The 27,859-nt window shown below is 40.8% G+C and overlaps 1 protein-coding gene across 1 annotated transcript; it reads right to left on the reverse strand.

Annotated features, from left to right (window-relative positions):
• Positions 1 to 1,618: 1,618 nt before the first annotated feature.
• Positions 1,619 to 26,533, reverse strand: RCAN3 (regulator of calcineurin 3). Its single transcript, XM_087728349.1, has 5 exons — positions 26,305 to 26,533; positions 17,562 to 17,808; positions 6,699 to 6,872; positions 4,767 to 4,938; positions 1,619 to 3,203 (listed from the first exon to the last, which is right to left on the reverse strand). The coding sequence occupies exons 2-5, from the start codon at positions 17,739 to 17,741 to the stop codon at positions 2,995 to 2,997; spliced, it is 735 nt and encodes a 244-aa protein (XP_087584475.1). The 5' UTR covers positions 17,742 to 17,808; positions 26,305 to 26,533; the 3' UTR covers positions 1,619 to 2,994.
• Positions 26,534 to 27,859: the final 1,326 nt, after the last annotated feature.

Raw genomic sequence — 27,859 nt, forward strand, 5'->3', positions numbered from 1 at the left:
AGGAGCAACAAAGATGATTGGGGGACTGGAGGCTGAAACATATGATGAATGGTTGCAGGAACTGGGTATGACTAGTTTAATGAAAAGAAGGACTAGGGGAGATGTGATAGCAGTGTTCCACTATCTCAGGGGTTGCCACAAAGAAGAGGGAGTCAAACTATTCTCCAAGGCAGCTGAGTGTAGAACAAGAAGCAATGGGTGGAAACTAATCAGGAAGAGAAACAACTTAGAACTGAGGAGAAATTTCCTGACATTTAGAACAATTAATCAGTGGAACAGCTTGCCTCCAGAAGTTTTGAATGCCTCAAAACTGGAAATCTTTAAGATGATGTTGGATAGCCATTTGTCTGGAACGGTGTAGGGTTTCCTGCCCAGGCAGGACTAGAAGACCCCCAAGGTCCCTTCCAACTCTGCTATTGTATTGTATTAGAATGAATATGATGGTCAAAAATAACTGTACAATGCTAACACTGTTTAAACTGTGAGCTTCTCATCATATTGCTCTATAATCCATCAGCAACAAGAGAAGTAAGCACACAACTTCACCAATGCAGAGGGTTAATGAGATTCCTGGATATCATTTAATGGACTTTAATTTTGCCCAAATGGTGTTTAGTACTCTACAATATACCACTGTAGCAGAGGTGGGTTTCAAATCTCAACATTATTGGTTGCTTGTGCATGGTGCACACCGCTTCTGCGCATGTGCAGAAGCATCCAGGCGGGTGGGCGGAACCTCCTGCTGCTGCCCCTACTGATCCAGGCCAAACTGGGAGCAACCTACCTCTGTACTGTGGCAGGGACAAAGCAGGCTCCTCACATTTACTGTCAATAATTAATAATTCTCTATAGAATAAGTATTCTGAGTTTTGTTTTGACTTCACATCAGAATTAAGTTACATTGCGGGAAACTTCAGCTGGGTTATTGTTCTTAAAATAACAGTAAAAACTAAGGTTTACTCTGGCAGCGTTTAGTCACCTCCTTCTAAATTAATACATTTGCATCAAAAGAGCTTACAGTTGCATAAGTTGTCCAATGATCCTTCAGATTCCCAGATATTAGATGGAGTATTTAACTGCTTCAAGACCACCCAGTAAAATTTAGTGATACAGGAGTTTTAAAATTAGACATTATTGATCTACTACCAATGCAAAATCCTGCTTAAAATTAAATAATACTATCCTGAATCACTATAAGTAGCTAGGCATCATTTGTGATTTCCTCACTTTTCCTTGTGGAAGAAATGAAATAATTCCAAGGGATTTTTTTTTCCTGGGAATTGGGCCAAGAAGAGGTTAAAAGATGAGCAGCAGAACTAGAGCTGCTCATCTTTTAATCTAAAATTTTAACTCTGTGATACAAAAATTTAATGAACATTAGAGGCAGCAAAGAGAACAAGAAAACTATATGTGCTGCCATCTGGTGGTCATCTACATTTCGGCTGCCGAAATCTAAGAGTTCTAAGAAAAATAGGATAACCATCTCCAACTCTAGGCTGTATCCACAAAAAGAGAGAAGATGAAAAACTGACTCTGCTGCCCTATATTCAATTTGGATCACAAACACATCGGTAGTAATTGATGATTATAGAGATAAAGTAGAACCCAACACTTCCTGTATCTGTTTTTCCATTTATTTCAGCCATAAAAAGTATTTACTTTCAGACATGTAGTATTACATAAATAATTGAATAAAAGTGGTATTTTGCAGAAAGACATTGGGAAGAGAAAGGCAGGCATAGAGAACAATTTGCACAACTGGTCTAACCTTATTTCTCAAGTTTCTGTACCTGAACGGTCACCTTCCTCCTGCACAGCAGAATGCAAGTTATCTTGATGTACCTCTTTCCTTACTTCCTCAGATATAATTAAGCTACATGATTTGATGCCCAGGGAGAAAAAGAAAATCAGGCAATAAACAAGCAATTCAACCAGAAGCTCACTGGGAAATGTTGACTTGCATTCTCTATAAGACATCAGGCTGATTCACATATTGCATAAGACATAATTGCAGCTGGTTTCTTTTTGGCTTAGCTTCATCAATAAACCAGGTTACTATGGCTTGTAGAACAAACCATGGCTAAACATCTTGACACAGCATGTGTGACCTGATCGTAGAAATGATAAATACATACATAATGGAAAACAGTTACAGTGACGGGAAAGTGAAGATCGAGAGGGCTAATCTACTCGCTTGGCCAACCAGAATATTCTGAAAACGGACTATGAAGAACAAGCTGCAGGAGAAGATACCCCTTGCTTTGGAAATACTGTATCTCATGTAGGACATAACCATAGTAGGTAGAAAACTACAGATCAAAAAGATGTGCTCCAAAGGTAATGAATCCATTCTCCACTGTATCCTTATGGGCATTTCAATTTTTTAAGTTTCCTAATTGCAGTGGGCAGAAAAGAACTATTACAACTCCCAATTTGTTTTTGTCTTACACCAATTCACAAGAATACCTTGACATTCAACACACACAACTATGGCACCTATAAGAAAAGAAAAGAAAAACCCCAGAAACCACAAAAACAAACCTGCTTGAATATTTGATTCTATCACCTCAAAAACAGTTTGAGATTCTCCTACTCATAACAATGTACATTGTACATTACATGTATAATTTGTCACTAGATTACTTAGAACATCAAGTGAATCAGATTCATGGTATACACCAGCACACAAAAATATGCATGAAAGACTCACATACAAAACCATGTGGTAGCCCATATACAAATGGCAGCAGCCAAGTTCCTTCAGCCTTACAAACACCAAGAGGATGGTAACATAGATTACCAGAAATGGCACTCTCCTAGGATTGGCAGCCTAGTGGATTTGCTACATCTTGGAAGTTGACCTTAAAAATTAAAGTGCTCTTCAAAATGTCTTCTTGATGTGAGATGATAGCAAGAGGAGTCCGTTGCTGCTACACAGGATGCAGCAATGCAAATGGGAGTAATCATCCACTGCCATGATTAAATAGCTTCGAATCAGTAGTGCATCCCACCTCCTACTTCTAGCATACATTCAAGAGTTTTTGTTTCACTTATTAAGGTGGGTGGTGGGTCCGGGCGCCGAGTTTGCACTATCTTCTGCTTGGGATTTTTCACTTCCTCTTCCTCTTCAGTTTCACTTTCACACACATGGACCACAACGCTTGGAGTGGATTCGGTTCCAGCATGAAGCTCGTACTTTTCCCCTAGAGAGTATGACAGACATGGGACATGGTAAGCAACTCTTTATACCAGCGTTCCTCAATCCTGACGACTTTAAGATGTATGGACTTTAAGTCCCAGAATTCTCCAGCCTGCTTGCTGTACACTTGCCATGGTAACCATACATCCCCAAGCTGCCTCTAATTGCTCCTGGTTCGGGCAATCCTCTAACGAAGATTCTGCATGCAGCAAGGAGGCTGGCATAGGGGCAACAGTCCCCTTTGAACTCTTATGTCCAACTTCACAAATAGGGTCTGAAATGCAGTACTCTGTGGTGGAACAGCATCTCTTCCAGCCACCAGCGTCTCACAGGTAACTATAGCCACCTTGTCTTGTCTCCTCTGCCTGGGAGCAAGAGTGGTGCCACAATCAAACCCTGGGTGGGCACATCATCTCAAGCTCTTGAATGATCGATTGATAATCTCTGGGGCCCTCCAGAGATATTAGACATCAATGCCCCTTTGCCTGTGCTGTGGGATTTCAAACCCAATACAGTTCAAGGGCACCAGGTTGGGGAAGGATAATCAGGGCTTTTCCTCTCTAATACAGGATTAGGATAAATAAATACCCGAGCAACGCTGGGTTATCAGCTAGTAACCATTAAAGGACTTGAAATATCCTTTAAGTCATAATAAAAGAAACCAATTAATCTTCATTTTATGTGTGTGAGCTCCATGAATTGGCCAATCTGTAACATAATTTGTTAGCCTAGGTGGACCTTGGCCTCTTCCAGCTTCAGAGCTCTTTAAGTTAAAAGCAGTTTTTCATGATAAGCATAGCAAATAGTCCAGCAAATGTCAAATATGACATCTTAGTAGTATAGTCTTTATTGTCATTGTACAAAATAAATACAATAAAATTGGTTGGTTACCATTGAAACATAATGTTATCAGGGAGCGTTTTGAAATATTATATTGGGGGCTTTGGGCTCATTATATGGCAACTGTTCTGTGAGACCCTATAAAAGTTGTATCTGTACACCTATATTTTGTTGAAAATGTCCAGACCAAACATAATTTCTAATGTTGGATTTTCCCCTTTACCAGAGGGAGCCCCCTTGTGGAGTATTGCGAAGCCATTACCATGGGAACTCCACTGCGCTGTACAGTAGAAGTCATTTTACGTCAGTACAGTAGAAGCCATTTTAAGGCACAACAGACTATATCTTAACAGAACATCCCCTCTCCCGAGGTATATTAGGGGTGTCTTACCCCCACAGTATTTGTTTCCAGAAAGCAAGTGCGTTCCCGAGTTATGCTGGAACACACACAAGTGCGTTCCCGAGTTATGCTGGAACGAACACACACACCCATACACACACACACACATGTATGTATGTATGTATGTATATAACATCCATCAAAGTTCATATTCATTAATAGCCTACAAAGAAGCCTGAGTCTTCTACAAACATGCCCATTTCCCTTCTAAAACTATCTAAAACGGGTCATCCTCATCTTTGACAGAGGTGAATTCCTCAGGACTATACTCTTGAATAGAGACAGGTGCATCAGTACAGAACATGGGGAAAAATAAAACATTCCTACCAGGCCCCAATTTTGAAACAGCGCAAAGCAAGTCATAGTTTATCATAGGAGTAGCATCTTCACTCGGTTTCCATCCTACGGGTGGGGATGCAGGAGGAGAGATCAGGAACTGTTTGACAGGCTTGGGGGGCAAAAGGTAAGACTTGTCTCCCACTTCACTGGGCACCTGAACCTGAAAGAACAAAGGTTGTCAGAACAGTAAGGCACAAAATATTTCAGATTTTTTTTTTTTACAAAGTCTCTCTAGTGCTGCTTTCTCCTTTAATATTTCCACTAAAAATGTTGGGAGTTGTATAATATATTACATCTAGAGGATGCAAAATTGGGAAAGCTGTAAAGATTATTTGGGGTTACATTTCACCGGTTGGACAAGACACTGGATTCTAAGTGCACAGTTAATTTTCTTCTAGCCATTTGAGTTAAACAATTACCAGGGTAGTTAGTAAATAACATATTGCTTGAGCCAAATTAAGGATATATTTAAGTAACCATCCATTAAGTAGCCACTTATTCAGTATTCTAGCAAGAAAGGTCATTCCTATTTTATTTTACAGCTGTGCAAGCTGCTAAAGACTCCCTGCTGAATCAGTGCTAAGATTTTTATCTCCTGCCATGGATGAAGTAGAATTTTTGGTCACCTTCCAATATTTTTAATAGCCTATATAGCCATGTGGACAGGCCTACAGTTTTATGGCGAATGTTGCTGAATTCTGAGCAGATGAGAAGGGTTTGAAAAGAAGGTGGGAAGATTCAGTGTAGGATTCCATACACTGCAGAATGTCTTGCCTATTTGTAGGACTACCACAGTGGAAATAAAGAGAAGAGAAATCCTGCGTAACTGATGCAGGGCACAGAAATCATCATTATCATTTTTAATGACCCCATAATCCCTTGCAGGGTAGACTCTGGGCAACTGAATGGAGCTGAGTGTTTACTGGCTGGATGCCCTTCCCGTCACCAATGCAGAGTTTTGTTCAGCAGATATATTCTCATTGAGAATAATATCTCAAATAATATCCTGTAAAAAAATAATCTTTTTTTTTGCCAAGCCCAGAATACTGTGCGTGGCCTTGTGTGTGTGTGCTTGTAGTATCAAGCTGAGACTTCCTGATTTTCTGACCATTCAGATATAGCACATCACAGCACATCTGCAAAAACATAATGGTCCACATGCAGATGACTTCCCAATAGACAGGATTTTCTCTAGCGATTTTGTTCATCAGCTGTCCTGATGAGTTATTCGTGAAGGATGCATTTACAGTATTTTTCGGAGTATAAGACGTATCAGAGTATAAGACACACCAAGATTTCGAAGAGGCAAATAAAAAGAAACGTTTTTGCACTCTGCAGACCTCCCCAAAACAGCCAATTTTTGTCAAAAAAAAAAAAAAAAAGGGTATGCATAGCCTTTAGGAGGCTTATAGAGTACTCCTGAGGACTGGGGGGCAAAAATGAGCAAAAAACAGCCTGTATTTCTCTCATTTTTGCTCTCCCCAGCCCTTAGGAGCATTCTGGAAGCCTTCTAAAGGCTATGCACGGCCATTTTTGCGAAGTGTGGTGGGGTTTCGGGAGGCCAAAAATGCTGTATTCAGTGTATAAGACGCACCCAGATTTTCACTCTCTTTTTTGAAGGAAAAGGGTACGTCTTATACTCTGAAAAATACGGTAACTTCTCCAAGCCTGTTTTTGTGGTGAAAGGACTACAGGTACCCTATGAAAGCAGCTTCTTTTGCCTCAGGAGCATCACAAGGTAGGCAGGGTTTGCCAGTAAGGATTTCAAAGGGACATTTAAAAGGCAAGATAATTATGCTAACTAACTAACATAAAAACTGTTGTACTAGTAGACGATATGGAGCAGAGGTGAGGAGGGTCCCTGGGAACTATTTCTGTTTTTAATAGAAAGCTGGGGAGTCAATTAAGAAACACGTATACCTGGGCAAAATATAGCTTCAATTTCTTCCCATTGAAATCTCTCTCGTGGATTTCTATCCGTGCTCTGGCTGCTGCTTCTGGATTGCTAAAGTTTATCCTTACTCTTCGGAAGCTTTTAAATAACTGGAACGTAACATGAGCATCGTAGATTGTGAAAAGTGCTTCAAATCTTTCCTAAGGATAGGAGAAAAAAAATACATAACAAAGGTATCTCAAAGCTTACTTCAATACACAAACTTACCTAGAATGTTGCTTAGTTGGTTTTTCTTTTTACTTTTTATTGCAATATCTACAGGAAAAACACAGGCTCATGTAATTAGGTTTTCTTGCATTTAAATAACCTGTATTCAAAAGAGCATATAATGCTATGTTCATACTGCCATCTAGTGGTTGCTATTATCATTATTATTGTTTCTAGAGTAAAATATATACAGTAATTGAATAATGTCATCAAGTCGAAATTGACTCCTAGCAAACACACAGATAGACCTTCTCCAGGATGATCAGTCTCGACCTGACCCTTCAGACCAACCAATAATGCACCCACTATAATCTGCAAGAAGTATGATGAGCATCCATCAGATTTTCATTAAACAACTAACTGTTATGGCAATTCACACTTTGAAAGCCTTTTAATTCACTATGAATTTAACATGGTTGCAGATGAATCATGCATATAGAGAAATTTTATCTGAGAATGCTTTACAGCAGGGGTGCCAAACTCAAGACCCATGGATCCATGGCCTGCAGGGTGCTTAGATCTGGCCTGTGGGCCTGGCCTGCAAACAGCGAAAGGCCAGCCAGTGGTGCTCTATCAGCAAAAACAGAGCTCCTGGGCTCCGCTTTCACTGGCAGAGGGCTGCAGGAGGCCACTGTGGCCAAAACAAGAGTCTTGATGAGTGATGTCAAACTGGCCACGCCCCCTGGCCAACCCCCCCAAAGTCAAACACAACCCTGATGTGTCCCTAAATGAAATCGAGTTTGACACCCCTGCTTTACAGTGTTGTCACAATCATAGGAATCCCATGAAATAAAACATTGGAGTCGAGATATTATAGATTTTAAATGTAATCCAGTGATATTAGCACAACAGGCATTTGAACCCAAGTTTCAGATTTGCAAAACTAAGAGTTACGTGGACCAGGCTGAATCTGTAACATGAAAAATGCCCTTTTTGTTTGCTTCAAGGCAAGTAGTTGGCTGCTCTCACAGATGACTGGTTTGTACAAGGCATTAAGCTCATTTAATTTTCATACCTGTACATATTGCACTTAAGTTGGATATTCCACGAAGCCCATGATTTTCACACCATGTGCCAAGGTGCCTCGGGCTACCACAATTAACTCACAGGAGCAATGGAAAATAACACAGACTTCTAATGGATACTGCACAAACTTCCAGGAGTGTCATGAAAAAATTACTGAGACACTAAGGGCAGGACGAACCAAGAAAGTTTGAGGACTTCCGCATTAAAAATGATGAATTTCAGCATATAACAGCGGAGTTCACATAACTTGCCTATGGTTGCAATCTTGCCTTTCCAAGATTAGTGAAACCTTTCAATGACTACCTTGGTATAAAAATTGCTTCTCATCATCACAGTTTCTCTCTTCCAGCATTCCAAATTTAGAATTGATGATCCTTCACAGGCAGATAAGAATCACAGTGTAAGCAGAATTTAGTAAGATTTCTCTAAGTCAGAAAAAAAGGAACGGCCTTCATCCTATTACCTTCCAGATACAGTACCATATGCTGCTTCATCCAGATAATGAGTATTAATGTTGTTTTTCCAACAAACAGCCACACTGCATGCATTTTAGACTGATCCCTGAGTAGTAAGGGCAATCAGAATTGTACTGTATTTCCAATGTTGACCTGCTAAGCTGAGCATTTTGGCAACCCTAAAAGCAAGATCATATTGGCCATGAGAAAAATAAATGTAATACAGTATGTGCATGAAGGCGACTCCTTTCTTAAACCAAGGAAGATTTACTGAAGAATTAAAAAAAGGCATGTTCTCCATGTCCAATATAGCTATACATCTTACTGACTAATGGAAGGTTTTTTATTTATACAGATTTTTTTATTTCCAAAAATGAGGGATTAACAATTATTTTCTTTCTTTCCTGTTTTCTGAAACAATAAATTAATCAGTGAACCTTAGTGCTGGCTTCCTCTCTCAGCCTACATCTATCCTATAGTCTGGGATATCCTAGTTTCCCATTCAGGTACTAACCAGGTTTGATCCTGCTTGGCTTTTTCTCCCCTTGAAAAGTCAAGGACAGCTTAGTGCTGCTACCTGCTACCATCAAATATGGTCAATATTTGCATAAAGGTAAAGGTTCCCCTTGCACATATGTGCTAGTTGTTCCCAACTCTAAGGGGAGGTACTCATCTCCATTTCAAAGCCGAAGAGCCAGCGCTGTCCGAAGACGTCTCCGTGCTCATGTGGCCGGCATGACTAAAGGCCGAAGGCGCATGGAACGTTGTTATCTTCCCACCAAAGGTGGTCCCTATTTTTCTACTTGCATTTTTACATGCTTTCGAACTGCTAGGTTGGCAGAAGCTGGGACAAGTAATGGGAGCTCATTCTGTTTTGTGGCACTAGGGATTTGAACCGCCAAATTTTCTGATCAAAAAGCTGGGGGTCTTAGCCACTGAGCCACCACGTCCTCCTTAATATTTGCATATCTACCATTTTTTCTTTACTAACATGCTGAAGGCATCCATAAAATAATGGCATTGTGGTCATTTTCATACATATATGGTTACAGGCAATCCCAAAAATCTTGTTAATTCTCTGTCTAATGTTTCCTATATCCAATGTACAAACTTAGTTGAACAGAACAGTGGCAGAAATCACCAGAACCCAAACTGATGAGCTCTATCAAGTCATAAGCCAAGTCTGCTAACCTACCATGTATTGGGGTTCCTTTTCATTATCATGTAATTTTGAGAGTTAGGAAAGTACAGAGTAGTCTGGATGTCAGCAGTGGACAATCCTGAATAAGATTCGCACCTCATATTGCGTTTGCCAGGACACTTTGTATAAATGGGGCATAGTATCCTCCCCTCAGGATGACTACAGGGTCTTATATCAAACTGAAGATCACATCGTGATTGGCTATCAGCTGAGGACATATACCGGCCCAGTATCTGTTTTTTTAAAAAAATATAAACAATGTTGTGCTTCAGTGGTTAGCTGGCTTAGATATTGGTATTTGAACATAGATCTTTTTAACACTTATATTTTATTGTGTTTTGTCTAATCTAGGTGAAATGTTAATATATATTGCTAGTCTGTGTATGATATATCATATGCTAAATAAATACTGTATTTTTCAAAATATAAGACACACCTTTCCCCCCCAAAAAGAGGGTAAAAATCTGGGTGCATCTTATATCCTGAATACAGCATTTCTGGCCTACCAAAATCCCGCCCCCTTTGCAAAAATGGACATGCAGAAGGTTTATAAAAGCACTCCGGTGCATCTTATAGTCCGAAAAATACGGTAAATAAACTAGTTTGCCTTGTTAACCATGCAGCATAATTTACATTTAGAATTTCCCAGTCAGCAGAACTGGAATGCTGGGAGTTGAAGTCCACACATCTTGAAGTTGCTCAGGATGAGAAAAACTGGTCTAAATTCTTAACATTTCCATTTCATGAATCACCAGCATTGAACACATCTGCCTGACTCATTTTTACTAGAGGTTTATTTTTTCACACATAGGGCTAAATATGAAGTTTCTAGAAAAAGGGGGGGGGTAGGGGGTAGGGGGTAAGAGTATCTGGTATAATCATTCTTCCATTAGTGGCAAGAGATGGAAATGGCTGTATTAATGCCCTTTTAGGTGACTATTGGAGCATGATTAGTGACTGAACAAAATGTTTAACCCCATACTAACATCACAAATGCAGGTCACATAGATCTCTGGAAATCTCTCTGCCCACAGAGCTTCACGAGATAGAGGACCTGTTTTTCGATTACAGAAACGATGCAGCGAGAAAACATTAAATTTGTAATGTTTATAGTTGATCAACTCCTATAACTCATTTTACAGCCATTACAATATTACCTATTACTGAACAGAAATACTGGACTATCCCACTTCTGCAGAAAAGAAGCCTTTTAAAGCCGAGGTCTGCTTCACTCACGCAGACCCCAGCCCACTCCACGGACAGAACAAATACAAGCCAGCCTGTTACATTTCATGATTTCCCAGCCAGTCAACCAGCCGCTGCCTGGCATGTTATTACATCAGCTATTACATAATTCCCCTCTTCCATCTAAAAGCTGTTAAGCCAACTGCTTTAAAAAGTGTACATATATCTGATTTATGGCCACATGTTATCAGTCTTTTTCCCAGAGCGCTGGGCGGACTCTTGGGCTTTTTCCCGCTCTCCCCCTCGTCTATTCTGGAGGTCAGCAAGCTAAACAGCCACCTATTATTACATGTGTCCTTGGCAGAATCACTGAGGCAAAGAAATTCTCATTTATGGATGCCCAGGGCGATGTGCAGCCAAAAATAAATGCCACCTTCTTTCTCCATTCACCCTCTTCCCTTTTGGCCCTAGTGCAAGAGGGCTCTCCCCGCCCTACTGCCAAGGTCAGGGGAGTGGGCCTATGAATTAAAAGAAGGAAGGAGCCCTTGCAAAAAAAATAAAAAAGGAAGTTCTCTAGCACTGCATCACCTCTAGCTAGGTATGCTTGACCAAGACGACCTTGTGCACCCTGTTTTTTGGAACACCGGAGGGAGTATCCTGCAGAGGTAGCCAAGTGAATAAATCAGGATTACGGGGAGAACAAAAGGGTTGCAGGGAACCAGATCAGCATAATCGAAGCAGGTTAATTTTCGCCATGAAACATTCCCATGATTGGTTGTTGCCTCTTTGCTCCATGCAATGAACGAGGAAAAAAATAACTGTACGAGTGTCAAAAGAGAAATATGCTACACAGGATACAAAATCAAAATCAGTATTCTTATGATGGGGGAGGGGGCATCATTCCAGGTATGTATAAATAATATTAGAGTAAGGTAGAAACCTTAAACATGGCTATTTCATTTTTAAAAACCAAGTTAACAGAAAGCACCAGTCAGACAAGATATTTTTTTTAATGTATCTTTTCCTCAAACTTAGAAATAAAGCAGATCAGAGGCCACTGATCCCAGAATAATTTGATAGGATGTAGGCAAGGCTGGTTTCAGATGGTGGAAGATCAAATCAGATCAAATTCTATTTCTGTCATTGACTATGTACAAAAAGCAAAAAGACGAACACATGCAACAAGACAATGTATCACATAAGGAAACATCAAATGCTACCATCAATGACCACCATTTGAGAAGTGCAATGCTGTATGTTTTCAAGAGAAACCTGGCATCTCTCAAGGATATTTCATAACTTCGAACAGATATATGCTAATTATCATAAAATGCATTAGACAGAGATATTTTGTTACAGAAGGAAAGGCTAGATTCCACTTCATCAGATGATGAAAGAATACTTTTAGTAGCTGGCTCCCTTCCTACCCTCAGAGAGTGATTATTGCACAGTCCAACTTTTATTATCTGTCTGGGGGACTTTGGGCCAGCCCCTCTCTCTCTGAACCCAAACCACCTCACAGGGTTATTGTGGGGGAAACAGGAGGTGGGAGCATTTTGCACACTGGCCTGAGTTGAACAAATAAAGGCAGAATATAGGTAGTCCTCAACTTGTAACAGTTCATTTAATGACCATTCAAAGTTACAACGGCACTGAAAAAAGTTTGAAATATGCTTGACATATTTATGACTGTTCCAATGCCCCAGGGTCATCTGATCAACTTTTGAGACTTTCTTATAAGCAAAGTCAATGGGGGAAGTTAGATTCACTTAATTGTATTACTAATTTAACAACTGCAGTGGTTCACTTAACAACAGTGGCAAGAAAGGTCGTAAAACGGGATAACATTCACTTAACAAATGTACATGCATTTAATAAATATACATACATACATACATATATTATATACATCACATATACAGTACCTACATACACACACACATAAACTTCCAGTATTTGGATTTTTATTCTGCTCAGTCTAAAGAGGCTCTGAGTGGGTTATTACACAAGCTTTTCAAATTCATCTCCTCTATCCCAATTCCACATTTTTATCCCATCTCAGGAACAGAGAGTGTTGTCCTGGATCCTAACCCAGTGCAAGGAAACAGACTGCTGTGTCAAAAGCACTTGGCCTCTATCCCACTCCATTGCCAGGCTCTTGGGTCCCACGTGTTAAAGCAGCCTTCTCTACTTGGGTTGGGATTGCCGGCCAGCCAGTAATTCTGGAAACCACACCCCAGCCCACTGGGCAGTCTCTGGATGGAAACAGGTGCTCTAAAAACACAGAACATGTCTTTACATCGGAGTCCTTCCCTAATAATGTTATCCCTTCTGCTGCTTCTGGGTAAAACCTCCCCCATATCAAGCCACTCCTTTTATTATTTCACTCTGGATCTAGTTTCCATTCCTCACCCCCCCCCCACTCCCTTCTGTTCAATCGTGTCCAATTCTTTTTATTTATTTATTTATATATATATATATATATATATATATATATATATATATATATATATATATATATATATATATATATATATATATATATATATATATATATATATATATTATTTGCATATAAGTATATCGAACACAGTGTGACTGTCCTGGTGTTTCATCCGCCATAGAAACCAAAGTGAAAAATAAATAACATACATACTACGACAATCATGTCCAATTCTTGAAGAGTGCCTGGACAAGTCTCTGTGGTTTTCTTGGCAAGGTTTTTCGGGTTTTCCATTGTCTCCTTCCTAGGGCTAAGGGAAAGTGACTGGCCCAAGGTCACCCAGCTGGCTTTGTGCCTAAGGCAGGACTAGATATCTCGGCCTCCCAGTTTCTATTCTGATGCCTTTATATCAAACTGGCCTAGTCCATTCTTTTCCAGAGGGAAATATCTAATAGAACTATCTTTGCTATTCTGTTTCCAACACTGTATTTAATGTAGTTCCTAAAAGGGCCAGATTCATTTCCTACACCATTGCCTATCTCAGGGGTTCCCAACCTTATTTTGGCCATGCCCCACGTAAAAGGCCATTAACTTGGTTTAAACGAGGTCCAAATTTTCCCCATTATAAACCAAATTTCCCATGTTGGGAACCGCTGGCCTAGCTCTTCTATAAATGTCTAAGAAATAAGCTGCATTTTATTCAATGAATCCATTTCTAGGTAAACATGCACAGAACTACATTCTGAGAGCAATCCGCTCCATAGTCCAGTATTTATCTGCCTGTCTTTCTTTCTGATGTAAAAAAAGCCCCAAATGGCCATAACTATTTAGTAAAGTTACAGCATGATCAAACAATGTAACTACAATCTCTGGCCCAGCAGGCTGGCTCAGGAATTCTGGGAGTTGAAGTCTACAAGTCATAAAAAGGCCACGATTCCCCACCCTGATTTAAAGTATAGTCCTTGGATCTGTGAAAGCTAAATGATTTGCCAGCCATGTTGAAAAATAATACAATATTTTATCCGTTTATTAAATTTATATGCCACTCATCTCATTAGCCAAAGCGATTATGGGTAGCATATGAATAATTAAAATTCAAGTTTAAGAGTAAAGTCCACTATCTAGTGAGGATTCAACCAGTTCTTTCTGGATCCAGTCCAACTTTCCAACTAGTGAATATGACTATACCCTATTCAGTTAATAACGCCTATCCTAAGCAACAGCCTTTAAAGCAATCTATATTGCAATGAATCATATTTTTAAAAGACTTTAAATAAGATGTTGGAAAAGTTTATTCCGCTTTCTAAATTTCTTTCATGAATATAAATGAGCACACAGAGCTCCTTTAAAACTGTATTTCACACCGCACTTGAAAAAAGGAAGAAAAAAACATGTTTTGTCACCAAAGTATAATAGACAATTAAGTCCCAGTTTCTTCAGAAACAAATTCAGCCTCAACTAGAGCTGTCATGGAAACATGCCTGCCTACGCGTGATTAACCTTGCTTTATGACTGTCAGGACAATGAAAAGTAATAAGTGTGTTCCATTTGGCGGTTCAGTCTCTCTCTGTTTCAACAAAAACTTAAATAATTTAGAGAAAGGTATACGGAGATAGGGAAAAAAACCCTGCCTCGTGATATTTAAATTTCTTAAATTTTGAGAATTATGATATGCTTTGGTTCTATGAAAGAGGGAGATTTGTTAATAAATAATATGTTTCTTTGAAAAACTGAATTCCAAATGAAAAGTTTTGATGTTAAGCATGGCCTCAAGGCAGCTTTCATCCAATAGCTGAATCAGGCTTTGAAGTATGATATGGAAGTTAATCTATCTGGATTCTAAGACATACAAGAAATTCCTGCAAGGGAGGCAAGCTTACAGCATCCATCCCGTACATAGGAAAATAGCTGTAGGGCGCTGGGTCAGGTTTGTGTGTGTCATAGGTGGAAGGAAGATTGGGCAAATGTGCCTTAACTGGGAGAAGGGAAAGAGCCGAGGTGCGCAGTGGTTAGAGTGCAGCACTGCAAGCTACTTCAGTTGACTGCTAGCTGCAGTTTGGCAGTTCAAATCTCACCGGCTCAAGGTTGGCTCAGCCTTGCATCCTTCCAAGGTCAATAAAATGAGAACTCAGATTGTTGGGGGCAATAGGCTGACTCTGTAAACCACCTAGAGAGAGCTATAAAAGCACTATGAAGCGGTATATAAGTCTAAGTACTATTGCTATTATGACAAGAGTGATGGCAGAGGGAAGCATGCCATGGAACTAGGGGTGGGGACATGGGGCCACAGCTTCAAATCAGTTGACTGTCCAGCCCTTGGCTTCCATCCACTGTCCTACTGTATCCTCACTGGCCCTGGGCTCCAGCTGCTGACCATGAATGCCAGGTTGGGATGCAACAAAGCTGCCTTCATTCATGATCTTACTATGGATGGATGCTGACCTGGCTTGTTTGACCGATGCCTGGTTTGGTCTGGGGCCGGGGGGGGGGGGATCCCCTCTGAGAATTGTACCCAACCAGGTTTTGCACCAGTTGAGACCCCAAGAAGGGGAGGAGGGTGTTTTTTTAAAATCTGAGAGCAGGCAGCAGGTGTGCCCAGGAAGATAGTTGCACAACTTCCTCTAGTGTACCAGTTGTGCCCTTTCCTGGACTGGGAAGCCCTTCAGGCAGTCACTGGAGTCCCAGTGCAATGGTATGTTGGAATGACCTTGGGAGACAGCAGTCTGGGGAGTGCTGTAATAAAAAGCCACCCTAGTTTCTTGAGCTGCAAAGGTGACGAGGAATGTACTTTCAGACTTGCAAGATTCTGTTGAAATAACATTACAATAAAGTATATTTATTTCATCTGGGCATGTTCTCTGAATGGACTACCTCACAAGGCTAACACCTCCTCACTTCACATCTCAACTTCTGCATGCAATTCAAGGTGCTGGTTATAACCTATAAAGCCCAACAATAGTTATTGGAGGGACCACTTACTCCATGCTCAGCCCAGCCACTTCAATCTGACAAATTTAGCATGTTCCATGTTCCTTCCTCCTAATTAACAATAATGTCATCAATAGGGACCTAAGAAGAGTGCCCTTTTTGTCATGGCATCTGCCCTCTAGAATGGTATCCCATTTGATATCTGTCTGGCTACCAGCCTACTGGCATTCCAAAAAGTCTTAAAAGACCTGGCAAATCTCACAAGACCTTGGGTTATGAGGTTGAAGCCCCTGCTGGATTGGGTAGTGTTACCAGTTCTGCGATTGGGGTTTTTTTGTCGGTTGTTGTTTTATTCTCTTATAATTATTGTATTCTGTTTTTATGTTGTTCTTTCATTTTATGGGACCAGGTGGAATCAGGTGGTGTTTCAATTGAATAAATTAAACTACTAGGAAAATGTCTACTGAGTGCCCTAATTTTTAAAAAAATCACAATTAGGAGCTTCCCAATTTGCTTGGGACTGAAAATAACGAATTAGGTTCTCATCGTGCTAAGTCATGGTTCCCTTCATCATGATCAATTGTACACCTGATTGGTTCACTTATAACTTTTGTGGGAATGCAAAACCGTTTAAAAAGAAGAAATGGGAATGACTAGCCTCCTACTGCCATTAAAGTAAAACAAAATTGAAAAAGGCCAAAAATCTTCAATCCTTCCCTTTCTGGGTGATGTTATCATAAGCCTCCAGTGGTCCATCAGCTGGGAAGAGAGCAAGTTGAAATTTCTGATCCAGAAAAATTTGCCTGTGGCCATCCTTAAATTTCACCCATTTTACCATGCCAGCACCAAACCACACAATGACTACACAACATTTGTGAATCTTTGTAAAATGAACTGTTTTTGTTTACATACAACTGATTACATTGAGCTATACGCTCTGTACCTGGTGGCAGTGATTTCAAAGAGGAATCGGTTTTTATTAGGTATCTCTAAAATATCAAGAACTGAACCTGGATTTTTGCTTACAAAGCAGATACTCCACAAAGAACTGAAAGTTTACAACACTTGTTTAAAATATATCTGAGGACGCATGCAGTAATCTACTTCTAAGTAGAGTTACAACTCAATACTGGATCCCAAAGCAATATTCTAGACTGCGGTTAGGAGCAGAAATCAGAATTTTTGGTTTTTTTATATGCTATCTAATTATATAATTCACCCATTTGTATAATAAAATAACTAGTATTAATCTTTTACCCTATGGTAAAAGAAGCATACATTGTTTGAATAAAGCCCCATATTTGATTTTCAATAAATTTTACATTAATTTTAATAAACTGGAACTACATTTGCCAACAGCACTATTGTTCTTAAAACTCTTTACCTTTTGCTCTTGAACTTCGAATACTGCTTCATGAACACTGCAAGCAAAGAGTGAGGTAGGAAGATCACTTAAATCCATCATCTCTTCCAAGTCTTCTTCATTTTCTCCAAAAATCATTTCTTCCTCTTCTTCTAGGTCACTGCTATAAAGGTCTGACTGACTATCACTCCAGGCCTTCATTGTATCATTAATCACTGTCCATTCAAAGCTTCTTTCTGCCTCTGTATTCTGCGCTTGTAGGAAGAGTCTTTCAAATGAGCCAAGAGAGAAGGGGAGAGAGAGAACAAAAACAGTAAGGAAGATATTTTTCTATCATTTCTTATTTTTGGCTGTTTTTAATGGTTTAGTCATTATGTGCAGAAATAAAGTCTGATCTTAGAGTAGTAACCCTGGCTCTTTTTACAATTCGTTGACTCCTAGTGTAGGAAGGAGTCACTGCTTATTCAGATATGAATAATAAGCTTGATGCAATTGTAGGGAGTTAGCACCCACCCGGCTCCTAGAAAAAAAGGAATATTTTAGGAAATATTAAAAGGGCAGAATATTCCCCCTAAAAGGGAGGCAGAAACTCAACCCCCACTCCACTTTGTTAATGGGCCATTAAGGCCTGGGGCAGTCTATTCTACATAACAAAGATCTACCTCCTTCAGGCAGAGCCATAGTAAGAATTGCCCAAAGCCTTTTCATTACATCATCACCCAGCAAGGCTCAAACTTGGGACTCAAAACACAACCTACAAAGTTACTCCGGCATGGCCCCTTGGGAGTCTGATAACCAATCGGAATACAAGCTCAAATTTAAAAGCCCAGAGAGGGCATAAAACCCAGGCACTCTTCCCTTTTTTGCCCAGGACCTCAAACCATGTGATCCTGTCTTCCATTAAAACCATCTTTCCCAACAGCCACCATTTTTTCCAGTGTCTTTCTCCTCACTTGGAACTGGACCCAGATGGACATTTCTTCCAACAAAATACTCAGTCTTTTATCGTGAGACAGGCCTAAATAAGACTCCCATGCACTGGGCTGCATCCAAAGACTTAAAATACATTTCCTGTTCCCAAAAAAATCCATTCTGGAAACAGACAAACCACCTCTGGAAGTGCACATTCTGAAAGAGTAAATTAAGCCTTCCAGGGAACACATGAAGGTTCTAGGAACAGATTGTACAATTTGATCTCAGTGCATCCAAGAAACAGTAGATCAGTAGATCACCCCCTTTTCCATGGGGAGGAGAAGGACAACTCATTAGAGCTCATCCTGTGCTCTAGGGGCAGAAATATCTGCTACTTTCTGATGATGGGAGGGATGGGGGGGGGCGTCAAGGAGTAAATGTGGATGAGATTAAAGAATATCTCTGATCCACCAAACAAAGCTCTTCTGAGTTTCCAACTTTCCTTCAGGAAGAAACGACAATTAAGACAGCATGTATGACACAGATGGGGGGAAATATTAGGAATTCTTTTCTCCCCTAACTTTTTGCTTTGCTAGCAGGAATCTGACATATATCATAGATTCTCCCCAATGTCACATGACTCAGTCAATTACATCCAACCAATGTATTTCAAATTTATTTTTGTTTTGTCTCCAAAATAATTTTAGAGATGAGCAACTAAATTTTCCAGGAAATGACACATGCTCATTTACAAGAAACTGATACTGGACAAAGGAAGACGTCTCCTCTCTTTCTTTCCCATACCTACAAGATTATTACCACCAGCTAGCTTCTGGAAAGGATCTAGAAGCTTCTTGCTTTTTTCTTTTCTTTTTAAAGTATTGTTTCTTATTTGTTTATATGCATTGCATGATGCTTTTGGAAATTATCTTGAAAAACTGCATCTAAAAAATTATAATAAATCCAGATGGGATTTGCAGAAGATCCTGATGACACCTAATAGGTCCTGAATTCAGAAGCAAACAGGCTTTAATACAGTTAAACTTTAATACAGTTTTATCAATTTTACCAACTTTAAGATATGTAGACCGCAAGTCCCATAATTCTTCAGCCAGCCTAGAAGACAAAGTCCACGTGTCTTAAAGTTGCCAATGTTGAGAAACATTGCTCTAACCTGTTGGCTTTCTATATGGAGTCAGCCTTTGTCTAAGACAGGACATGACATGCAATCTGCTGGAATCCAGAAACCCTAAGACATTCCAAGATTAGATGGAGGCCTGTGTAGTCAGGTTGATGTTGTAGCATCAGAAATAGGTACTACATCATGATAGGCAAATTGGCAAGCATCCTGTCATTCTTGACTATGAGACAAAAGCAAATAGAATCATGGCCTGAAAATTTATAGATCACCAAATATAATAAGCTACAGAATACTTCTTTAACAGGACCCAGTATCTGATATTTAAACATTAAATTCTTTTACAATCTGAATGTTAATAAAAGCTTAATAAAAGATGCATAATGGATACCAGTTAAATAGCTTTCAGAAACAGTCAACTTGATTTTCACACAATCCATTTCTCTTAAAATACCGTATTTTCTATTTACTACTCAGATGTTCACTAATGATTTAATTATCAGAAATTAACCAGTTGTATGAACTTTTTTATTTTAAAGCCCCTCAGATATCGTGTTTCCCCAAAAATAAGACTTATATTCTTTTGACCCCTGAAATAAGCACTTGGCCTTATTTTCAGGGAGGTCTTATTATTTTTGAGGTGCAGGAGGCGACGAGTGTGGTCACCTCATGGCTGCTGGTGTGTTGCAATATTTTCGGGGACTTAGTTATTATTTTCAGGGGAGGGCTTATTTTTGGGGAGGGCTTATTTTCAGGGGAGGACTTATTTTAGTGCATGCACTCAAAAGCCCGATTGGGCTATTATCCGGGGAGGTCTCATTTTCAGGGAAACAAGGTATGACACCTGTGCCACTGTGCATAAAAATTAATAATAAGCACTGTGGTTCACTATGTGCTTGAAGAGCATTTAAAGACAAGGGTTGGCTGGCCCAACAGAGTGGATACAATTTACTTAAGTGCCTGTCTACTACATGTACCAGACGGAAAGGAGAACAGACCTGGCAAAGGGTTCCTCTCCGTCCCTCTGCCTGCCCATTGGAACGCATGGTCTCCATAATGATGGCATTTGATTTGTGCTCAGGAAGGAAGGTTACAACCTGTTCATTTTTAGTTCCAGAATATTAATATTGGCCTACCATGCTTTTCACATGCCCTTCAAGGAAAGTCACAACTGGATAACAATAGAAGTTTAGTTATATTACTTTAAAGAACGGGTGTAAAACTCCATCGCATCACGTGACGTATCGTGATGTCTTTTGCCTCTGCGGGGCCAGGGTTGGCGTGGCCTGTGATGCATCTGGCCCGTGGGCCACCAGTTTGACAGGCCTGCTTAAAAGACATATTTAAAAATAGCCTCAAAAAGAAATACTACATTAAAACCAATAACATTAGAGCCGAGGTGGCACAGTGCTTAGAGTGCAGTACTGAGGGCTACTTCAGCTGACTGCTAGCTGCAGTTCAGCAGTTCGAATCTCACCAGGCTCAAGGTGGACTCAGCCTTCCATCCTTCCAAGGTGGGTAAAATGAGGGCCCAGATTGTTGGGGAAAATATGCTGACTCTGTAAGCTGCTTAGAGAGGGCTGTAAAATCACTATGAAGCGGTACATAAATCTAAGTGCTATTGCTATTGCGATTACATAATAATTTAGGAGAAAAGTAAAAAAAACCACAATAAAAGTTAAAATTGCTACAGATGGAACACCTAGGTAGGGTAACAAAACTTTAGAAGTAAACAAAAGATGAAAATGTGTAAGTTCAAGAAAGGTCCTGCTTGTTAAACAAGACATTTACATCAGACTTAATAAGACACAAACTGTAACTGAGCAAGGAGGGCATTCAGCAATCAAAGTATCTGTATTGAGACAATTCATTTCTGCACAATGTCTCAAGTATCACATTTGAGGGACTTTTAATAAATACAATTTATTATAGGCATCTTTGCTAATTCCCAATATTCAAATCCATTATGCAATCATAAACAACAATCATTTATTAAATTTATATGTGGCCCAACTCCCAGTGACTTTGTGCAATTTATGAATTGTTAAATATATTTAAAAACAAGGAGGCAAAAAAAAGATGGCAGAAATGATGAAACTGGATGGGAGCAAAGGAAAAAAAGGGTCTGCAAACAGCCTCATCAAAGGGTGAGCTAGTTCTTCAGGGCCCCTGAAACGCTAATAGGATGGAGGCTCTTTGAATGTGGGGAGGGGCCCTCATTCCAGAGAGATGGCATAAGGCAGAAACCAAACATGTTGAGTTTTAAAACATCAGAGCAACCTCTGAATTTGGCGTGGATCAAATTCAGGGTGCTGCTTGCTCAGAACAGACATACGTAATATGTTCCCAACAGGCTGTTCCTTTTAGCAAACTAACCAGATGACGGTGCTACTACCCATATTTCAGATTCTGGGCCAGCCTCTAACAGTTTCATTGGAGGACAATCACAGCATAATCTGAGTTGCAGGTTATCAGGGCCTGGAACATGACTGATACCTGGTAAACCAGGTCAGTCTGAGATGGAGGCTCCTGGAGTGCTTCTACTGACAGCAAAGGATCTGGAGGAATTGCCAAATGATGACCTTGGGTGTTGCCTAGATGCCAAAATTAGGAAAGCAGGTGGGTGGAAGGAGAAAAAAATATATATACAAAGAAATATTCAGCAATGTTAAAAATGAAGTTAAAAATCTTCAGAGAACATTGGGGCAGTCTGTATTTCTGAAGAAAGAATGAAAAGTAACTTGCAGCTATGATCACATTGCGAATTTGATGACTCACAATTCCAAAATATTTCAACTTATAATACCCCAGCATTAAGGTTTTCCGAGTGTTCAGTAGCCATAGGAGAAAGATTCTATAGTAAAAGTAATTACTGCAAATTAGGCTATTCCTCTTTACACAGAGATCACTGAGAAGCCCAGTTGTTAACTGAGTGTTTTAATGTGAATTTCTATATTATAACTCCCTAAAAGTGCATTACATTTTCTCTGAGTGGGAAGGACATTTAAAAAGAGAAGAACATAGAGAACTGAATTAATTTGGTAAACAGATTAAGGCCTTGATTAAAGAGCCGTATTTCAACAATCTCCCTTAACAAAAAGGGGAATGCAAAGTGATTTTTCTACTATAAAGATCGTTAACAGAAATAAAATGTTGATTTACCAAGAAATCTACAATGCAAACAAAACATAGTGAATTAGTAGATGAAAAGTGCTGTGTTCAGTCCAGAATGCTGGATTCTTGCTTTGAGGAATTACCCAACTGAGATGACATAAGCCAGCTCCAATAGCTTCTGTTTCAGTTTTTGCATTTGCAAAGAGATTAACATATACCAACAACTGCAAGAGAACCAGAAAGCTTAATAGAATTTAAATTCACTCATGACTGGTCTATTTTAATAAATGAATAAAATGACTAATATATTTGATCAGAAGATAGGGATTTTATAAATTTATAGATTCCTTGTGTTGAGCAGTCCCTCAATGGAAAAATTAAGTTAACGTTTTTACCTACTAGAATTATCAATCAAAGTCATGTAAAACTATTAACTATGCATATTTTTTCATATTAAAAACCCTACTTTTCCCCTAGTATCCTTTTCCAGCAAACATATACCAGTAGCACTGTTACCGTTAATGTAGACTACCGATCATCATGGATTCCAAAGAAAACTATGTTATACGTATATTCTTGTATTCTCCTGAGATTTTGTTTTTCAGTGTTATGCAACAGAAGAAACAAGAAGCTAATAAAAAAATCTGCTAGAATCAATCTGCTATGCTAGGAAAAGTTGCTGAAAGTAACAGAAGAAACTTATGTTTTAGCAAAACAAACCTTGTCAAAGTAGAGTTTATCGGTTTCAACCCCTAGGTGGTAGCATCTAGCTAAAGTTGCTTATTGTCCAAAACTTAAGCAGTGGTGGGCCTGGTAGCCTTTGGATGATAGACCAACAAGAGATTCCAGAGTTCAAGGTTAGATGGGAAGTTGGAAAAAAAAATCTCCGAAAAATAGAATTGAGCTCAACTTGAAGAATTCTAAATTAGAAAGGCACATGCAGAGGAATCAATTGCCTAGCACATTCTTCGATATGGCTGAGGGTAGATCTCAATTTGTGGGTTGAAAATTGACTCTGAACATCCTTGATTCTGTGGCAAACTCTGACTCTGTGATATGGTTGGGCACATGATTGTGACTACTACTGTAATCCAATAGAATTATCCAATATTCATGAATCTGAGAAACTAGTAAAGGGATGAAACTGAACAATGTAAAATATAATTTCTATGCTAATAAACAGAAGTTTATTTACTATTTACCTTCTCAAGCCTCAAAATTTGAGGATTAAAGCATTTTAAAAATCACCATCTGTATGACGTACTTGCTTGTGCCGTCAGCCCTCCACACTCATGAATAAGGAAATTATACATTCTGACTAAGGCAGGGCAAGCACTTAATTTTTTCCTAATAGAAGGACTGTTTATTTTCCCTAGTGCACTGTTTCCTCCTTCACCAAGGCTGCTTCGAAAGAGAATACTAAAGTGTTATTCTGTCAGATGCCCACTACACAGTGGATAAGTCTCACTCTTCCCACATGGCAGGAAACAGAAACAAATCAACCACTTTATGGTAAGTAAGGTCAGTGGATCATCCGAACATTTCCCTCTAGAAAGTAGGGGCTTCAGATTGCTCATTCACATTGTATGAAATCAGTTTCCTGTTTTAATTAAATCAGGCCAATCAATAGATGGGGTAAAAAGTGAAGAATTAAGTCCAACAATTATTGTAAAAAGAAGAAAGCTATAAAAATAAATTGGCAATAAACTTGTATCCATGTGGCAGTGGAAGCATCAAAAATAAAGGAAAATCTTCAAATGATAAACAGCCCCTCACCCCTAAAAAGACTAGTTGTGTCTGAAAAGCAGAAGGACATAAACAAGCAATGTAGACTAGAAACTGGAGATAGCAAATATAATAAAGAATTAATGTAGTTCTCATTTAGCAACTTTTTGCAGATATGGATATCTTTCCTAAGGGGAAAAAGGAACCTGGCAACCCATCCTCACATTTTCCACCTTCACAGATCTGCAAAAGAAAGGAAAGCCGAAGTAAAGGATCAGAAACACGGGCTGGTTTCGCTTAATGACCCTTCACTTAAGAACTGAGTAAACCATCACAATAAATGGTTGCTAAATAGGAACTACCTGTGTAGCTAGAGCCAGCAACACTTGGCTTTAGGAGCGGAGAGCATGGAAAAATAAGACATGCCAAGCAGAACAAGAGGAAACAGACATTACACACAAAAAAAGAATGAGAAAGAGGAGCAACCCCATACCGACCCCCAAATACTGAAAGAGCAAAAGGAAAGAGAGAGATGAACAAGAGCCCCTAAGAGTAAAGGTAAAGGTTCCCCTCGCACATATGTGCTAGTTGTTCCCAACTCTAGGGGGAGGTCCTCATCATTTCAAAGCCGAAGAGCCAGCGTTGTCCGAAGACATCTTCGTGGTCATGTGGCCAGCATGACTAAACACCGAAGGCACACAGAACACTTTTCCCTTCCCACCAAAAGTGGTCCCTATTTTTCTACTTGCATTTTTACATGCTTTCAAACTGCTAGGTTGGCAGAAGTTGGGACAAGGAACGGGAGCTCACTCCGTTACGCACCACTAGGGATTCAAACCGCTGGGCTTTCTGATCGACAAGCTCAGCATCTTAGCCGCTGAGCCACCGCGTCCTGGAGCAACCCCACCCCACCACCTCCAAATACTGAAAGAGCAAGGGGGGTGGGGGGGGGGAGATGAACAAGAGCCCCTAGAAGTAAGAGGAGAGATTTCCTCATTATGGGACAGTAGAAGGGCTCAACCTCCTGGTAATATTGGAGAGGGGTTGGTGACTCACAAAAGGGCAGCTCTCTCTCTCTCTCTCCCCACCCCTTCAGCTTTTACCGAAGAAATAAACCCTGGGGTTGAAAAGAGACATTCCCTGGGTTAGCGTCCTATGCAATTCCAAGAGCTAAACTGAAAACTGAAGAAAGGGGAACACAGAGCCTAAGGTTTGGTTGGGGCAGGAATTCAAGTGAGTCCCAGAGTCACCCCCAGGAGCCCCTCTTCCATCCTTGGGCCTTCAGGAAGAAGCCCCAGAGCAGGGCTTTTCTTAACAAATTAACAGATTTGGAAGGGAGCTTGGAGGTCATCTAGTCCAACCCCCTGCTCACGCAGGAGACTTCTGCGTGAACAGGGGGTTGGACTAGATGACCTCCAAGGTCCCTTCCAACTCTGTTACTGTTGATAAAAACCAGGTGAGGAGGAGGTATACTACTCCTGCCCATGGAGGCTCCCTCGCAACGGGGACTGATGCGCTAGGAAGACAGGACTGGAAAGGCGGCTGGAGTTGTCCTAAAAGACCCCCGTTGGGCTAGCTAGTCGGTCTCCACAGCTTCGGCCCACCTCGCGGGATTGTTGTGGGGACGATGACAAGAGGAGGAGAGACACCCCCCCCGCGCCCAAACCTGCAGCGGGAAGGCGGGAGAGGAAAGCAGCCGGTCCTCAGGGAGGGAGGGAGGGAGAGAGAGAAGCCGGCCGCCGCCCCTCCCCCCCAGCCAAGGGGAGGGGGGGAAGGAGAAACCCGGGAGGCGCCACGGGCCGCCCAGGAACGGCGGGGGTCGCGAAGGGCAAAGCCGGCGGGGTCACCGGGCTACCTCCCTCCCTTCTCGCTCACCTTCGCGGAGCGGCGGCGGCGGCGGCGGCGGCCACCTTCTCCCGGCCAAGTCGTGGCAGCGCGAGCGCCTCAAGAACTGCCTCAGCTTTCTCCGCCTCTGCGGCCGCCCGGCCGACTCGTCTGCCTGCCTTTCCCTCCTTCCCTGCGGGGCTGACGGAGGACTCGGCGCGCGCGCCCGAGGCAGCCCATCCGCGCCCGCGCGCGCAGGCGCGTTCGCCTCCCTCGTCCCCCATGGCAACCGCCGACGCCCCTCTCCCTCTTTTGGTCGCGAGCCGGCTATAATGGGTATCTAACCCGGAAGTGCCTCTCTCGAGCGCAGAAGGAATGGGGGGGGCGGGGCGGGGCGGGGGAGGTGGCTCATTATTCAATTGGAAGGATGGCGTCTCGGGCTGTGTAAAAACCTAACACGACCTCTAGGTGGCAGCAATAAGAGCTGGGCAGCTCTATTTAACTTAAGCGGCGGTGGCTAATTTGGCACTGTGCATAGGCTTGAGGAGAGGGGGTTTCAGCCGGTACATTGTTCTGGGACTTATAAAGCTCAAAGGGGGCCCATGAAGGGGAATACATAAATAAAAAATTCTTACAAAACCAAATTTTGGAAAGAAAAACAATATTGGATACATACTTCATACTCTGTACTTTGTGTGTACAGAGTAAAACCGCCTTCGCGCCTTGTTTGACATAGCCTTTATTAAACTGAAACTCAGTGAACAGTTATTTATGTAATTTATTGAATTTTTATTTCATTATTAATTTAAGTTTGCAAATTTAGTTTCATTTCACAAGGCTATGGTTTTTTTATTATTTTTTATGAATGTAGTCAAGGCTCTGGTTTTCCCAGTTGCAATGGATGGCTGTGAAGGTTGGACCACAAGGAAGGTTGAGCGCCAAAGAATGGAGGCCTTTGAATATGGTGCTGGAGAAGACTCCTGTGAGTCCCTTGGACTGCAAGGCGATCAAACCAGTCAGTCCTGGAGATAAACCCTGACTGCTCTTTAGAAGGCCAGAGCCTGAAGAGGAAATACTTTGGCCACCTAATGAGAAGGAAGGACTCACTGGAGAAGAGCCTAATGCTGGGAACGATGGAAGGCAAAAGAAGAAAGAGATGGCGGAGAATGAGGTGGCTGGATGGAGTCACCGAAGCAGTAGGCAAGAGCTTAAATGGACTCCAGAGGATGGTAGAGGACAGGAAAGCCTGGAGGAACATTGTCCATGAGGTTGGACATGACTTCGCAACTAACAACAAATTTATGGAATTATTGATCAAAATGAGCCAAAGTGACATACATGACTTGAAAAAGCAGCTTTCCTTTCAGTACCTGGGGTGCCTCCTTGGCCAACAACAACTGCCGCTAAATATTTCCAATAACCATTGATCACTCCTGTCCATCAGCCAAGAGGAATTTGAGCCTCGTTCTTCTTTGCAGATCAGCTTCAACGCAATGATGTTGATGGGGTCCCTGACTTAAACTGCCTGCTTCTGCTCTGTCCACATTTGTGTAGGATTAAGATCAGGATTTCAACTTGTCAATTCCAGAACGTTACTTTTCCTCTG

Source organism: Thamnophis sirtalis, unplaced genomic scaffold, assembly GCF_051295495.1.
Source record: "Thamnophis sirtalis isolate CommonGarterSnake01/CBP01778 unplaced genomic scaffold, rThaSir2_p1.2 scaffold_13, whole genome shotgun sequence".
Lineage (NCBI taxonomy): Eukaryota > Metazoa > Chordata > Lepidosauria > Squamata > Natricidae > Thamnophis > Thamnophis sirtalis.

Bases quoted from the DNA above. Each gene is read 5' to 3' on its own strand.
- RCAN3 (XM_087728349.1), bottom strand. From the start codon at position 17,741: ATGAAGGCCTGGAGTGATAGTCAGTCAGACCTTTATAGCAGTGACCTA. The intron at 4,939-6,698 runs GTATACGTGTTT...TTGTTCTTTCAG, and splicing joins TGAAGCTATATTTTGCCCAG to GTTCAGGTGCCCAGTGAAGT. The intron at 3,204-4,766 runs GTAGGAATGTTT...CATACTCTCTAG, and splicing joins TGTTTCAAAATTGGGGCCTG to GGGAAAAGTACGAGCTTCAT.